Genomic DNA, 12,418 nt, shown 5'->3' with positions numbered 1-12,418 from the left:
GCAGTACTATTATAATATATATTCTGTACATAAATATGTCGTCCTTGTTATGTACCTTTTGATGATCATTATTGCGTTGACCCGAGCAAAATCAATAAATAAACTTGAGCACAGGAAACGGCAATTCACCGTGTGTTTTGTGAATTGTAATTGGTGGAAGTGTGAAAGGAAAGTGATAATGCGATTTACTCGGCAAAGTGAATAACATCATGAAGACGCTTGTGTGTGGTATGCTTGCGTGATTGAGTGTGACTGTGTGATGATTGTGTGCGTGTGTGTGTGCAAGCTTATGCCTATGTCTGTAGGTGTGTATGTGCGTGTATCGTGTGTACGTTGCTTTAATAAGGCGAACCTGTTCGCAATAAGGATATCGAGTTTTATGATACAGAGATATTTAGATACAAACTACATATCTATCACTTCGGAGGGGTTTATACACCAGAAGCTACCTGCATATCTATCTGAAAGCTATTTCGCAAGAAGCTCTTAACTGCTCCATATGCCTGACACAGTAAAGAGCACTACAGGTTGTTCGGCAGATAGTGACGTCGGTGCAACCAGTTTCATGCTGACCATGCCACGAAGACGTCTCATTGCCATGGAAACATACGCTCTACAACGTGGAAACTTCCTTTAAATCATAGCTACATCTCTTGTCTACGGATAACTCGTGTCAGAGTTAGGTTCTCCTTTAACTTATAGGTGTAGATATGTGTCGAGATATGAGTCCCCTTTAACAAACAATACATTTCAACAGCTCCACAAAAACATATCTTCACAATCATGTAGAGTAATATCTTTTGACAAAGCAGCTGACGCTTACGTAATATTAGTCGTATCTAATGGCTGGCTAGGATACTAAATTCTGTCATGTAAGCATATCCTCTACGTCTGCACACTTGTCTACCGATATCTCAAAGGTAGCTGTATTATTCGAAGAACATTTTTCCCACCATACATCAACCGCTGTACTCTTGGTGTGAACTCTCAAAGCCCACCAATATTCGAAGAACATATTTCCCGCCAAAAATCAACCGCCATATTGTTTGTTTAACCGCTGCTTAGTTAGCAGAGACACGCAAAAACCTTTTTTCATCTTGAGGTGTTTGCTTGTTGCTATGACGACCGATCAACACCCGATTTGTTTGTTTACCCGTTGCCTAGTTACCAGAGACGTCCATGACCTTTCTACGTGACCTCCTATGCAAATTAATGTACTGTTATGCTAATAACATTACATCATCGCACCCATTGTTCGCGCTCACTCAAGCATTTTTCCCACCATACATCAACCGCTGTACTCTTGTTGTGAACTCTCAAAGCCCACCAATATTCGAAGAACATATATTTCCCGCCTAAAATCAACCGCCATATTGTTTGTTTAGCCGCTGCTTAGTTAGCAGAGACACGCAAAAACCTTTTTTCATCTTGAGGTGTGTTTGCTTGTTGCTGTGACGACCGATCAACACCCGATTTGTTTGTTTACCCGTTACCTAGTTACCAGAGACGTCCATGACCTTTCTACGTGACCTCCTATGCAAATTAATGTACTGTTATGCTAATAACATTACATCATCGCACCCATTGTTCGCGCTCACTCAAGCATTTGTGCGCGATTGGACTTCCTTATTCTCTATGTGGTTTGTAGAGGCAGGGAGGTGTTCCTGGTATAGTGTGTAGCCTCTAATATGGACATAGTGTTTAATAACTGTTCGGCGCCTTACAATAGATACATGTTGACCACTATATCTCTTTCTAAGAGAGAATTCTAAGAGAACATGAACTATATTTCGTTTATAGGAATCTATAATGTTTCAAATGGACGTATACTGGAAAATTACTGTATGTTGGAAAAGAAATATAAGCTGACAGTTACAAAATTCATTCAAACCTATAGTAAGTATCCAACTTGATATTCTTTGAGCGCAGTCCTTCAAAGATCATTATCAGTAACTTCACCTCTCTCTCTCTCTCTCTCTCACTCTCTCTCTCTTTCTCTTCGTGTCTGTCTGTCTGTCTGTCTGTCTGTCTGCTTTGTTGGCATACACATTCCTTTACATCGCTGTAACAATAGCATCCGCAAATAACGTTCACTTATTTAACTTACCATTTCAGGTATTCCACCTGTAAAAAATCTTGTACCAACATGAACGGCAAACTGGTAGACTAAAAGTGGTTGTTTCCCTACATTTGCTGCACGCCTACTGCATAAGAACATTAGAAGATACATCTATATTACAGAGCGGAACAATGGATATAGATTTGTCCTGACATTTTACTCCATCGGGTGATCCATACACTAGAATTAGTTGTCCGGACCAAAAACTCAAGCATGTATATCGTTTCTGTTGTAAAATTTCTGTCAGCTAATACTTTCACCTACACTGCCCTAGAAATAGCAAAGTTTATAGCCTCTGTACATGACTATTGTCTCCTATGCCTTGAAGATATGCACCAGGATGGGTGTTGTGCCATGTCTTACCTAACGTAACGGAAGTTCATGTAGCTTGGAGCATAGAAACTATTCATATTGCCACAGACCGCTGAATCTTATATGGGACGAAAACAATTGTTTTTGAAAGTGTGTAGGATCAAACTTATCAAACACAACAAAATTAATGTGAGACGTAACGCTGGAGCAATATGCTGCTGCCAAAGATGTTTCATCTGTATAAAATGATTTATGTTATCATGCATTGGATTACATCATTACTGTAGGCCAAATAGTTACTCTACACCTAAAAAACCATGCTGCTCATACTCAGATGTTCTTGTTTTCTTAGTGCGCAACCAGACTGTTACTGCAAAAAGAACACCACGTAGGAAGAACCAAATCTCACTTTCTAATACTGTCGAACCCACTTTCATAATCACGTGATTTCTGTTTGTTGAAGAAAACAAAATGATGTTGACAGGGACTTTGAGCTCGCATTGATTATTATTATTACATTCACCAGTCGTTTTGTTGGACTGGTACATGTGTATAGATCGATAATACAACATTAGCACCTTACGTGCATCACACCAAGTAAGGAGCTAGAATGGTATCGCTCGACCTACCAATGCCAAGAGAGAAAACTTCCATGCCCTGATAGAATACATTGACCAGTGTCAGAGCTTGACAATAAACCAGTATTGCGATTTAATACGCCAATGGGAGCAGTGATTCAAAAATATGCTCGAGTTGTCACATTCGATGCATATGTGTAGGTCAGTTGTATCACTAAAAGATACAATACAATACAATCAATACAACAATACCTAGAATATAGGGAGATATCACTATTCTCACTAAATCATAAATTAAGATGGTTTGGTCTACAAATAGTTTCATCATAACTATTCTTCACACTGTATATATTTAACAATACTTAATGCTGATAATAGGCCTCATGATTACAATTTGTATATATATATATTTTTTTAATATCCCTTTCTCACATTCAAGAACCATTTTGAAGCACAAGCTGGGTTTTTGTGTCATCTGCAAAATGTATTTAACAACACTCAAACTGTGTACGCATCACCTTTTTCGCAGCCACGCGGATACACCTATCCAGACTTGTCATGATATGCTAGGATGCTAGTCCTGGATATAACCACCAAATGGAAAGCCGCCTATTGTTCTCTCATCGTTTTCTATTGTTCTCTTCATCCCACATAACCGCTGAAAATGACGCCACCTATTGTTCTCGTCCTCCAAGTCTTTTGTTCTCGGGGGATTATTCTATTGTTTCAGCGGCATAACCACAGGAAAAAAAAAGCCGCAATTCACCTAGAAAGGGCACATAGTGCACTACTTTAGGTACAGGTGCATTAAGTGCTATATCACATTAATTGATCAGGAAGTGATCACTTCCCATAGTGGTAGTAGAGACAGACCAGTTGCATCGTGCGGCTAGAGAGGGACTTGAAAGAGTTAAATCTATGGAAGACGATGTCCCGCGTGAAATGTCGATTCGTGTGGGGGAAGAATCATTCAATATAGATATGCTGTTGGTTAATATATAATCAACTATTAATCTCCCGTTATGATCTTCAGTGGTTCCGCCCCACATAGGGTGGTGAGCGTTAAAATCACCTGCTAATATAAAGTTTGGGAGACAAGTGGAGGTTAGTGCTTTGAGATTATCTAAAGTGAGTTTTTTAAGTGGATTGTAAGAATTAACAACAGACAGTTTAGCGGTGCCTAACAAGACATTTACTTGTTGCACCTCGAGCGAGGGGGCGCAGTTAATGATGTCGTATGTGATACCGGAGCGTAAAAAGATGGCGCATCCTCCTCTACGGGAGTTGGGACGGTGATGCCAGATGGAAACGAGGAATGAAAAAATCAGTGTGTTTATGACCCCAAGTCTCTTGAATCAAAATGATGTGTGTGTGTGTGGGGGGGGGGGGGGGGGGGTCGGTAGAGGTGTTAATGTGGTGGACTAGTTCATGCCCGTTGGACGATATTCCACGGGCGTTCCACTGCTGAGGGTAAACTGCATATTGAACAGGGCAGGGGAACACAGTATAAGACAGAGTAGCAGTATATCCATTATTGAGTAATGGATGTTAACAGCTCATGGATTTTTTCAGGTGGTACTATTGTGCCAAATCAGGTGTTGGCGGCCTGTACTGTTAACTTTATCCTGTTGCTCTTCGAGTTGGCGGTCTCTAGGTTATTGATAACAAAAACAAGGAAGGTAACCAGGTTTTCGACTGTAAGTGGAGAACCTGGAGAGCATTGCGAAGACTGGTTGACCTTGTCTACTTGTGTTGAGGCGTCTGAAGTCGAAGGTCTTTTGGGGGGAGGGTTTGGGGTTGGGAGGACTCGAGATGGGTGATTGGCTGTAGCGGGAAAGTGTTGAGGATGAGGGGTGGCTGACGATGTAGCAGTAAGTGATGGGTTCGTATGGGAAGAAGAGGGTTCTTGGTTAATCGGCATGGGGAGAGTGACGGGGTCTGAGATGACTTGAGAAGCTGTGTTTTCGGGAGGAGAGTTATGGGCAGATTGTGCTGAGTTCCGTACGTGCTGGACCGCATCTGCATAAGATAATTTGTTTTGTGTAGCAGCACGGTCGACAGCGAGACCTTTTGAAAGGGCATTCACATCACGTGACCACCCGATATCTAAACTTGGCCTGGCGTGAAAGATTGTGTACCGTGTGGACATGCTGGATATGATGATCAATTTCGGTAAGTTTCATAACGTACATTTGAATACTGATAGCATAGATATAGAGTCTCATTATTGAAGAGTATATTAGTAGTATAGGTGTACGTATAGCGTCATAAAAATATGATTCATATTTCTATTGTTCTAGAACAAAAGAAATATGAAAAGACAAAAGAATTATGAATTATGAAATATGGATTATGATATGATTTATGATAAAAAGAAGGATTATGGCATGATTTATGATAAAAATATGGATTATGATATGATTTATGATAAAAAGATGGATTATGATATGGATTATGATAAATCGATGAATTATGATAATAGATATGAATTATGGATATTTGCATAACAATAGAAATAGGAAAGAACAAAAGAATGTATGAAATATGAAAAATGAAAGATGAATATTCATGAGATATGAATTATAGATATTGACGATGGATGATGATTATGAAATATGAATATTTATGGATCGATATGAAATATGAAGAATGAATTATGAAAAATATGCTATTGTTTTAAGAATCCGCGTCATTGTTTCATCATATTCTTTTGTTCTCACATCGAGAGATATTTTCGAAGGCAATGGTCGAAATGGTCATAATGACGATTGCAATCGTATGCATGACATTTGTTTGATTTGATGACGTCACTCCGACAAGTTCGGACCTGTCCTCTGACCGACGCTCGCCCGATCGAAAACAAAAGAACTTTAAAAAACGAGGGCGTGTCCACTGACCAACGCTCGGGGACAAAAGACTGGAAAAACAAAGAAATACATAAGACTGGACCTCAAGTTCACGATAAGTTCGGACTTGTCCTCAGACCGACGCTCGCACACTCAAAGACAAAAGACTAGAAAAACAAAGAAATACATAAGACTGGACCTCAAGTTCACGATAAGTTCGGACTTGTCCTCTGACCCACGCTTGTACGCGAGCGAAGACAAAAGAATTTTTAAATAAAGAAATACATAAACTGGACCTGGAGCCAGTGACGGGTTCGGACTCGTCCTGCATAAAACAATAAATGCCTCATACATATTCAAAGAGATGGTGGCGTCCTTTGGAAAGCAAAAGAATAAAAACTCGAAGAACATGCGAGAGGGACACATTTCAATTTGAAACCTTCCGAGAGCATCACATGTTACAGAATGTCTCAGCCGAACATCGCCAACACCTGGTGTCCCGAAATGCAGAGGACGGTGGAGAAGGTGGACTTGCTGATGTTGACGGAGTATCTAACTCTCATCGAAGTCTTGAAACGGGTGCAAAACGTGCCAGATTCTCCAATAGACGGTACTCCCGAAGATCCACAGCGCAAAGTGTTCCAGGCGGTTCATCATTTGGACCCAATGACTGTGGAGAGAGTGTACCCTTACGTTGGCAGGGTGCTCTGGATGAGACCAGATCTCGTCGAGTGCGGTTTTTTCCTGGAGTACATCAAATTTATTCTGAGGGGAGAGACTCAACAACAGCTGGAACAAAGAAGAGTCAACATAGGGAGACACGTGGAGGGGATAGAGGCCGCTGTGAGAGTGGTCTACAGGGCCTTGGGGCTCGAGACCGGCCTGCCCGACATCGTCTTGACGGACCCTCAGTGGAACGTGCTTTAGACGAACGACTGCTATTAACGGTGATAAAGGACACATTTCCTTCCGACTTTCACGCCGTAGACACCGAGACAATCTTACGCGCATGTCGGACAATTGCAAGCGAGGAACAATTTTCCCGTGTGCGACGAATCAAGCTTCGAGGCAATGAGAGGTTCGACGATTGTATAGAGGCCCTGCTCAAAAATTGTATAGAGAACCCCAATCATCCCAACAAGTACAAACGTTCGCTGATGGCTCTATGCTATTTTGTCAACGTCTACCAACATGCCTGCATACCGGACGAGCGGAAAGAGGAATTTCGCGCGCAATTCGTGGAAGGACTCAAACGCTACAAAGTGCGCTGGTCGGAACACGCTCCGAAAATGACTGTTGGACTAATGTCGCGATACGTTTTACATTTTTGTCTGTATATGTTGTATAATGTATGGAATGTAGATGTTAATAGAATGTGAATTGATTCAAGCAACGAAATTCGCTGCACTGTGTGTATGCGTGTACAATAAATGATGCGTTTCATTTTCAAATGATTTTTTTACTCGTTACCTTGTCTATCATTGATGCCTTTTATGTCATTGCAACGTGAAAGGAATGCCATTTCTGATGTTTGCTTCTGCAGTGTGTGGTTGCTGAGACGAATAATGTCTAATTCATTTGAGAGAGCGTTAGAGGAAATCTATTACGATCCTCAACATCCAGCTAGTTTCGGCGGTGTCAGTAAGTTGTGGAATGCGGTGAGAGAGGTGGAAACTGAAAAAGCGAGCTTGCAGGGTGTCAGAGACTGGTTAACGAAACAAGATGCGTATACAATGCACGCACCGGCGAGAAAGACATTTAAGAGAAATGTTGTGAAAGTGAGAGGAATCGACGAAATCTGGGAGGCTGATCTTGTAGATGTTCAAAATTTGAAAAGGTTTAATAATGGTTATCGCTACTTACTGACGTGTATAGATGTACTGTCGAAATATGCTTGGGTGGTTCCTTTAAAAAACAAAAAATCAAAAGACATTGTCGGGGCATTCGAAAGCATCTTGAAAGAGGGCCGAGTGCCTGTAATGCTACATACAGACAAAGGTTCGGAATTCACAAACAGACATTTTCAGAAATATCTCGAGAAAGAAGGCATTCACTTCTACACAACAGAAAATGAAACCAAAGCCAGCGTTGCTGAACGATTCAATAGAACGCTGCGAACAAAAATGTGGCGCTTCTTCACATTCAAAAACACTTACAGGTATCTCGGTGTAATAAAAGATTTTGTCAAAGGCTATAACAACACCACTCATTCTAGTATCGGCATGAAACCAAAAGACGTGAATATTGAGAATCAAAAGCGTGCCATAAAAAGTCTCTACGGTAGGGCAATGCGAGGGAAGAAGCGTAAAGCTCCACGATTCAAGTATGAAATCGGAGATCAAGTTCGTATTAGTAAAAGCAAACTAAAGTTCGAAAAGGGTTACGAAGCAAATTTTTCGAGGGAGGTCTTTACAATCAGCTCCCGCGTCAATAGGAGGGTACCTGTCTACAGAATAAAGGATTACAACGGGGAACGAGTGAAGGGTACGTTCTATGAAAGGGAATTGATAAGAGTTTCGAAAGACAAGGAGACTACTTACAACGTGGACAAGGTTTTACGCACGCGCATGCGCAATGGGCAGAAAGAATACCTAGTTCGTTGGTCAGGGTATGGCAAAGAATTTGATAGTTGGGTTCGACACTTAACTATGCGTTAAAAACACGATTCACGTTACTCTCGTTATCATTCTTCGCTTTGAACAAAGGAGAAGAGGCTGATCGAACATGGCTTCTCAATTTTACGTGACGCTGCCCAGTAATAGTTCCATGTCGTACTATCCAAATAACAAAACGTGTCAGTTTACAACGCGGCTTCACGCACCTCTCTCACTCAACGAAGATTACGAGGTGGGGTTGGCAGAAGTTCAATTTCAGTGCACGTGGTATAATGTACGACATGATAACAACACCCTCACTATTTACGATAATGAAGTAGAGGACGACGCTGTTCCATTGATGAAAAAAATTGAGATTCCTGCGGGATATTATAATTCTGGAGAGGAACTCATTGACTCGATCAACGAACAGTTCCGGAGAAAATTACGTAAAAGCATCACATTTTATTACAAGAGGACCCAACGAAAATGTTTCATCCGATTAGAAGGAAATACGGCGCTCCTCATTCCCTGTGGTTTGGCTATGATGCTCGGGTTTGAAGGGGAATGCCATCTCACGGAATCAACACTGAGTCCCATGCCAATGGATGTACACATGAAATTTCATACATTTTATGTCTATTCTGATATCGTTCAGTTTCAACACGTAGGTGACGCTGCTGTACCTTTACTGAGGACGATAGCAGTCATTCCGGACAAGGATCGCGATAATATCGTCAATACCTATATCACTCCGCATTACGTCCCTCTTAAGCTTTACAATTTTGAAACGATAGAGATTATATTAACAACCGAATCGGGTGAAGTGGTACCATTTGAACGCGGGAAAGTGATCGTGAAGTTACACTTTAGAGAGCGCTCTACGAACTAGCTGGACGCTAAATTTACACAGCGATACGTCCAACTATGGTGGTATTTCGCGCACCGGCAAGGATTTTTCACGACCAATATGGCTCGGGATTACCCGTCTTCCGCGGGGCATCCATGCAGAGAGGACACGGGCTGGGTAGTCTGGTGAAGGGGCTCTTCAAAGTCGCAACTCCTCTCTTAAAAAGAGGGGCTGTTGCTTTGGGAAAAGAAGCTATGCATACAGGCATGAACATTGTTCAGGACACCATCAACGGACAATCTTTTAAAAGCGCAACTAGAAAAAATGTGGCTCGGGCGGGAAAACACCTGGCCTCAAAGACTGTTCGAGCAGTAAAGAAAAAAATTGGGAATCAGACTGGAGGAGCGCGATTAGTAGTTGTAGGAAGAGTTAAAAGAAGGAGGCGAGGAAGGAAGCGTATCATTCGGTCTCGAAATTCTCCAGCGAAAAGAGCTCGCTTGCGCGACATCTTCGATTAATTCGGACTATTCGTTTACCAGTCTCATACACTCCTTGCTGTCTTTGCTGAACATGGCGCTTCTACACGACAAGAGCGATGTCTGCTGCAAGTCCGAATTGGATTTGTTCACGGTACCACACACTCAAATGAGCATCGTCAAAGGACCATGGGTAGAATATCACCCCGTTAGCAGCATCACCGATGAAGGGCCCATTGAATTCAACGTGTCCGGCACGTCGGAAGAATACTTGGACCTCTCTCAGACCATGCTTCAAGTGACAGTCAAAGTTACGAACAATGATAACACGGCTTTACCAGCTGATGCCCCAGTTGGTCCCGTAAACCTGTTTCTCCCATCTCTCTTTGCACAAGTTGATATCATGCTCAATGAAAAACTAGTGTCTCAGCCGTCGAATACATACCCTTACAGAGCGTACATCGAATCTCTGCTGCACTATGGAGGAGAGACCAAAGAGTCTCAACTCACTCAACAGCTATATTACAAGGACAAAGCGGGGAAAATGGATGTCGTTAACCCGCTGGCAAGCTCTGCAGAAGCTAATCCCGGTCTGGCGAAAAGACATGGATTCATCGTCGAGAGTAAATTACTTTCTCTACTTGGTCCGATTTACGCCGACATTTTTTTTCAAGAAAGACTGTTACTCCCGGGGGTTGATTTGAAAATCAAGTTAAATCGTAGCAAAGACGCATTTTGTCTTCTGTCTTCGACGGAGAATGCCCGATATAAAATTAAAATAGAATCTGCTGCCCTCTACGTTCGCAGAGTAAAGACCAGTCCTACCATCATGTTAAACCACGCCAAGGCCTTGGAGAAGACAACCGCGAAATACCCCGTCAACAAAGTAGACGTGAAGTCCTTTTCCATTCCTGCAGGAAGCATGTCGATTAATAAAGACAATCTATTTCACGGACAGTTACCAAATCGGGTGGTCGTAGGATTCGTTGACACAGACGCCTTTAACGGTACTTTTGGCAAGAACCCCTTCAACTTTAAACATTTACGCCTCAACTTCATCTCCCTCACTATTGACGGAGAAACGGTGCCGATGAGACCATTACGTCCTAGCTTTGCAGCGGGAGCTGGACAAAGTTACATTCACGCTTACAATTCACTATTCATGGGAACCAACCGACTGTTTGTAGACAAGGGAATTAACATCAATCGAGAAGAATACTGCGAAGGTTATACCCTTTTTGCATTCGACCTCACGCCCGACCTATCTGACGGATGTCACTTGAATCTCATCAAGCAAGGAAATCTGCGCTTAGAGCTACAATTCGACGTGGCCATTCCAAACACCGTCAACTGTATCGTCTACTCGGAAGGACAGGGACTGATTCAGATTGATAAAAGCAGAAACATCATCTACGATTACCAATAAAACCTCTTCCGGACAACCAACTGCCGAAATATTCTAATCGACTATGGATACATCGCAGATTCAACGTTTCTTAGAGAACGATCCTATTGTCAAGCCCTATTTCAAAGGAGTATATGCGTCAAATTGTCTACCGCGATCAATTAGTGGGGCGAAGCAGTGCTTCATCGCGAATACCGATCCTAGCGATAAACCAGGAACACACTGGGTGGCTTTCTACTTTTGCAACGGAAAAGGCGAATTCTTTGACTCTTACGGATATGAACCCTTAACTTACAGTCTTGACTTTGTAAAGTTTTTGGACAATAATGCCTCGGTATGGTCCTCTAATTCCAAACGGCTACAAGGAACTGTATCCACAGTTTGCGGACAATATTGTATCTATTACGTGACGAAACGAGTAGGGGGTCAAACAACTCGAAGTGTATTAAATGTGTTTGGCAAGGATTATACGAGAAATGATAAGAGAGTGAATGATTGGTTTAATCGACGTTCTGATGTTTCCCATCGTGTTCATGATACATCTTTTACTCTATTACAAATCGCACGTAGCTTCGATAGTTTGTAAGAAGATATTGTAATAGCGTGTATAACGTAGTGTAAACTTCTCTCTTGATGTGGATTGCTAGATATCTAACAGTATTTAACTTAGTAGTAATTTGTATATATCGTATGTGCAAGCCTGTACTATTACCTTTTTTCTCTCACTCACTCTCTCTCTCTCTCTCACTCCCTCACTCTCTCTCTCTCTTTTATTATATATATATATATATATATATATATATATATATATATATCATATAACTCCAAATCATGAATATATGTTCTTTCATGTCTGGGAAAGCTAGTTTGAAAATAAGAGAATTAAGTTTGTACCTTTATGTTGAAACGTTGAGTGATTGTGACAGTTTGTTACCAATGGAATATATTATCATTTACAATTCATAGACCATAATTACTTAGGTTAGCGTACCTAGCGTAACAACCGCTTGAATACTTTGTAAAATTAGGTAACCTATATATATATATATATATATATATATATTAGATTAAACTTGGGCTGGGTTTCGTTCTTCATAGTAATACACACTTTGTTATTTTCGTTACGAGTATATGTCTCATTTTCTCTTTCGCTCTTCGTTTTCTTTCTCGCTTCTCTTTTCCTCAGTCACGCTGTATAACACATATCACACAGGACAAAACAAAAATAAGATGTAACG

At 41.3% G+C, this 12,418-nt stretch overlaps 1 protein-coding gene across 1 annotated transcript; it reads left to right on the top strand.

Annotated features, from left to right (window-relative positions):
* The first annotated feature begins 9,869 nt into the window (after nt 1-9,869).
* LOC139741840 (uncharacterized protein F54H12.2-like) lies at nt 9,870-11,201 on the top strand. The gene has a single exon (XM_071652418.1). It carries the CDS (start codon nt 9,870-9,872, stop codon nt 11,199-11,201), a length of 1,332 nt encoding a protein of 443 aa, XP_071508519.1.
* Nucleotides 11,202-12,418: the final 1,217 nt, after the last annotated feature.

This window comes from Diadema antillarum, unplaced genomic scaffold (assembly GCF_040938485.1).
Source record: "Diadema antillarum isolate AM-2024a unplaced genomic scaffold, OU_Dant_1.0 seq00000956_RagTag, whole genome shotgun sequence".
NCBI classification, from domain to species: Eukaryota; Metazoa; Echinodermata; class Echinoidea; order Diadematoida; family Diadematidae; genus Diadema; species Diadema antillarum.
The sequence above is the reverse complement of the archived record's forward strand: the minus strand, read 5'-3'. Positions and strand labels throughout refer to the sequence as shown.